The 5,478-nt window shown below is 26.3% G+C and overlaps 1 protein-coding gene across 1 annotated transcript; it reads right to left on the bottom strand.

Annotated features, from left to right (window-relative positions):
• Positions 1 to 4,087: 4,087 nt before the first annotated feature.
• On the bottom strand, positions 4,088 to 5,026 carry LOC127747429 (uncharacterized). Its single transcript, XM_052261272.1, has 2 exons — positions 4,491 to 5,026; positions 4,088 to 4,391 (listed from the first exon to the last, which is right to left on the bottom strand). Exons 1-2 carry the CDS (start codon positions 4,572 to 4,574, stop codon positions 4,122 to 4,124), a joined length of 354 nt encoding a protein of 117 aa, XP_052117232.1. The 5' UTR covers positions 4,575 to 5,026; the 3' UTR covers positions 4,088 to 4,121.
• Between the last annotated feature and the right edge of the window lie 452 nt (positions 5,027 to 5,478).

Below are 5,478 nucleotides of genomic sequence, written 5' to 3'. Positions count from 1 at the left end.
AAAAATACAATTAAAAACCCATCTTCATTTTTTATTTTTTTATTTATTAAAAAAATATAGCAGTATAGTACAGTCCTTGACAAAAGAAATTCGGATAAAATGGCTATTTTTAGTTTAATGATAGATAAGTTTGAGGTAGAAGCAAGCTATAATTTTAAATTGGTATGTAAGACACAGAAATGAAACTTGGACATATTTTAAATGATATTCAAGGACTAAAATAAGAATTAAAGTCAAATTTTAAACTTAAATGAAACACTTTAGCAGATTAATTATAAAATTATGATTAACAGTAATAGATTTATCTTTTACTATTTTTTTTTACAGTATAAAATATTTTGTACAGTTGTACAATTATAATTATTTTTTTATGATAAATAATCAATGTAAAAATAATTAATTTTTGTTAATATGACGTTATGTAATTGAATATACGTATAAAATAATTTTATATTGACAGTACATTAAAATAAATTTTTTTTATAAAATAAATTTATTTTTATAATGTTAATTAAATTTAACACATTAAAATTATTAAAAGTTACTTTCTTTTTTTAGTAATTATTTTGAAATAAACATAATAATTTTTACTAATTTTTGTGTGTAGAGAGTAGAGAGCATGAGGCTTTGCATGTTTTGATAAAGGGTGCTTGGTGTTGGTGGCAGCTAGACACCATTGACTATGTAGTATGTTATAGTAATTGTGTGTGGATTTTGACTATTTTCATTTTTTAATTTTTTTGGTTTGGTGAAGGTTAACTGTTCCATTTTGACCTGTTTGGATGGGATTTATTACAGTTTGCAATTTGCATGGATAAAATCAAAATTTATACTAATTTATAGCTGTCCTCAAACCAGTCAAAGTTGCTCATGAGGTGTTAGATGAATCCCTGTGGACAAAAGAAAATTTCACCATTTTTGTTTATTTATTTATTTTTTATTTTTTGGTTTACTGGGTAAATAAAGTGGGTTGTCTTGTATCATTATGAGATTAGACCTTGTCATAAAAATCTGACTTTTATTTCACTGCACAACTAATAGTAACAGCTAAACGACAAATATATTAGATATTTAGATTAGAGCATTTATATATTAATTTTTGGTTCCAAAATTAATTCATATATATTGTGATTAAAAAAAGTACTTTTACGCTTCAAGTCCTCAATTTATTTTTTTTAAATTAAATAAAGCTTGTTCGTTTATGGATCAGATGGTTAGTTTTGGTGAAACAAATCATTAGTTAATAATTTACACCATTATAAGGTAGTAACGGTGTTTATGAGCCGACTCAAAACTTTAATGCTTCTAGAATGTTTTTAGATTGTGTTAGGTTTTGATTTGGTACAATTTCTTACTTTGGGTTTGTTTGATTCAATTTAGAAGCATATTTTTCTTTTTTCTTTTTTCTTTTTTTAAGAACGTTAGTGATAAATGATTATATTTATTTCATTGAAGGTACTTTATTTAGAATTGTGTGAGTTTAAAGTAACTTTTAAAGTTAATTCAGTAAGCAAAGAATATTTGATACTTAAATATTTTAAAGATTATATTTTAAAAAAATCAAATATATAAAGACTTGTAATAAAATACGTAATTTTAGTCCAATTATGATTATATATACACAAAAAAAATTAGTCGTTAATTAATCATTACATATAAAAATATGTATTAAGTATTTTATAAACAAATTATTATACTAATGTAAATAAATTTAACCATTCATTTTTTGCAAGTTTGATTATTTATATAATTAATTATTTAATAATATATATATACTGTTTTTAAATGTAAATGAATTATTATTTATTTTGGTTTCATTTAAGATGAAGTTTTCTTTCATTTTTCCTTGCTATGCTATGATATTTATAAGTGGTACGGCCATGAAGATATTTGACAAAGCATATCTATCTAGAAATGCATAATTCCCAAAGTAAACTTGGGAAATATATACTATAGAAACACTATCGGGTATATTAAAAATATTGGTGTTTTAGTTATTTTAATCGTTAATCTAAATTATAAAAAATATATATAATATGTATTTATTAAATTTAACGATTAAAATAATTAAAATATTAATATTTTAGGATACACATGATAATTTTCTTATATTATACTGAGATGGACTTGTATAAAATAATTAAATATTATATTATATACCTATTTAAAATTCACGTAAAGAATTAAATCCAGCATCAATCATGTCCAAGAAAAACTATCAAGGTATATTGGTAGGGATATTCACTGGTGAGCTTGATTCGGATTTAGAATGAAATTAAAATTAATTTCATTAAATTATAATTATAATTTATTTGAATTTATATTTGTTTATTTAATAAAATAAAAATTTATAAAAAATAAAAAAAATAAAATTTTATTTTAAAAATTTTATAAAGGATAAAACTGCCCCAATGCTGAGTTAAGAATTCAAGGATCAATGCATGAATGATAAAATTAAAAAAAAATTGATACATGAGTATGGAATGTGAAAGGGAATTCTGGGTAGCTAGGTACGAACTCCAAAGTTATATAAAATATATATAGGTTATGTTAAAGTTTGGGTTAATTAAAGATTCAATTTATAAGCTCACTTAACCATATATGTATCCTTACCTTCACCCTGGCCCCATTACAACCTTGAAAAGACCTCATGATGCTACATTGGTATATTAAATGTTGTTGATTGATTAGGAGAAGAACAAAATTTCGGGACCATGATTAGAGAAGGATAGAGTGATTACCCTATACACTGGAGAGATTAGAGTATATATACATCATTAGTGAGGGTTCAATGCTTAACATTCTATGTTCCCCGCTTTCATGAGCTACCTTCTTGCATTTTTATCTGTTCTTACTATATGAGAATTGAATTAGTGAAACTTGATAATGTTTCGATATCATATTGAGTTTAAGATAAATATAGAGATTGAAAGATTGATTTAAAATTTAAAAAATTAAATAAAAATATTTTTAAAAAAATATATTATTAAAGTTTTAGTCTTTGTTACTAAAAATTTTAGTTTCTTATATTTTTACTTTTTAAAAATACTGAAATAACTTAAAATTTTATGTTCTAAAATTAAAATTTTAATTCCAATCTATAATTATCAAATATAATATCCAATTTCAATTTCAATTTCAGTCTAAAAATAACTATAACCTAAATATTTTATATTGCTATACTTTACAACCTCTTAATTAAGTATAATAAATACTAAACTTAACCTATCGTACGAATTTCTATTGTGCAAGTCACTAAATCACAATAAATTTTATAATCATCTATGTAATCTACCTAATTATTATCAAAATCTAGTACAAAAAAAATGAAATTCAAACCAGAAAGAAAAAGGTAACACTAAAGTATTTTAATATCTGAAGGTAAATTATTCAATTCACAAGTTTCTAAGCAAATATCTGATATGGAAATAATGTTTTTGTGCCTTTTAACTTTTTTTTGTGATTGGAAATAACATAAAGAAAAAGGATCTAAAAAAAAGTAAGATTCTTTTCTAATAATAATCTCTAAACTATTAGGGGCAACAATCACTCCAAGTACATCTGCTTGTTAAAAGCAGCAGTCTTAGCCATTAAATCAGCCACTCTTAAATGAGTACTATTGTAACTGTACAATTACGCTTAAGCATCTCTAATAGCTCCATAATGAGCCCAATTATTGATGAGGCTGTAATTGAAAAAATTGAACTAATTCGTGAAAGTGAACTGGTGCACACAGCAGAGTCCAAATCAATGAGAATCAGAAAAGCCCTATTGGATGAAAGATTTTGTCAGTAAGTGAGAAATAGGGTGCAAAACAGAGGATTATTTCTCAAGACTGAGCTGGAGAAGTAAGTGAGAAATAAGGTGCAAAACAGAGGATTATTTCTCAAGGTTGAGCTGGAGAAGAATTAGTTAGAGGGATTTTATAAAGAAGAAGAATCATTTCCGTTAAAGGAGAGGTATTTTTGATACGTACTCTCAAGGTACTCCTGGAGTTTATCCCTGACTCGAAAAGGGAATTATCTTTGACACTCTCTCTTTCATCTGTTTCCAATTTCATTCGGTCATAACAATAATAATCTATATACTTTTCTCTACAACTTAATTATTACATTCTCATATTATTCTGCACTATCCTCTATCATTTGGTGCTCTCGTTGAGAGGAAGCATGACTTCCGATGAACTCTGTCAGCAAGAAATTGCCGCTCGGCAATGGAATCACCTGGAGGTTGAAGTCACATCTCCATGACGATATCGCGTATGGGCGGATTGGAGGACTCAATGAGAGAAATCCGAAGCATGCTGTATGAAGCACTAAAACTGAAGCAGGTAACATCAGTATGTGATGAAGTCTCTTCACATCCTCGACATCAGCAGCAATTCTACCAACCTAGAGGTACAAAAGTTGATTTACTCATTTTTTATGGTGATAGTAATGTAGATGAATAGGTTTTTAAAGTGAAAGAGTATTCTGAATGGTTTGTGATACCTGAGAAGATGAGACTGAGAATGATTTTCTTCTATTTGTCTGGAACTGCTTATGCCTGATATCGTTGGGGGTCAATAATAACATTGCATATACTTGGAGTCTTTTTTGGATGCATTACTTGTCAGGTTTGAACGCCAGTACTATGACCCCAAGGCCGCTCTCAAAGAGTTGAAGCAAATATTAAGGACAATTTGAAGATCTTACCAATCAGGTTACTGGACTCAATGAGAACTGGGTGGTGTCATTATTCATTGCTGGCCTTCAAGAGTACCTAAAATGCGAATTCTTGTTAGCTAAACTGACATCATATATTCATGCCGCTTCATTAGCAAAGATATATGAACAGAAGTATGCAGCCAATTCAAATCTAAAATCTACCAAACCTCACCAAACCTATCTAAACTAGCCCAATAATCCCTCCCTAAATCGATCCTCGACAAATAAGCCATCTAACCTTATTCCCATTTCTTTCTCCCACACACAGTCAAACACTAATACTAGAAACCCATATCAAACCCCCCTTTTAAGAAATTGTCAGCAGCTGAAATTAAGATGAAAAAAGACAAAGGTCTCTGTTACTATTGTGAGAAAAAGTGGTCACCAGGACATAAATGTAAAACTTCTTATTATTGATTGGATAGGGAGAAATGTACATTTCTTCCATTCTAACTTTTAAAATACATTTTCTTTAATCCATTTTAAACTTTTTGTGTTAACTAATGTTAATTTTATCATTTTTTAAGAAAAAATAAATTATTTTATTAAAAAATACCCATTAATAAATATTTTATTTTTTATCATTAAATTTTGTTTACCAAAATATCCTTTAATAAATTATTTTTTATTGATTAAATTGTATTTTTTTAAAAAAATTAATAATTATATTTTTTTAAATACCCTTCAATAATTTTTTAATTATTAAATTATAATTTTACCAAAATTTTTGTTCACAATTTTTTTATATTTTACTATTAATTTTTTTATATCT

Source organism: Arachis duranensis, chromosome 5 (genome assembly GCF_000817695.3).
Source record: "Arachis duranensis cultivar V14167 chromosome 5, aradu.V14167.gnm2.J7QH, whole genome shotgun sequence".
Taxonomy (NCBI): Eukaryota; Viridiplantae; Streptophyta; class Magnoliopsida; order Fabales; family Fabaceae; genus Arachis; species Arachis duranensis.
The sequence above is the reverse complement of the archived record's forward strand: the minus strand, read 5'-3'. Positions and strand labels throughout refer to the sequence as shown.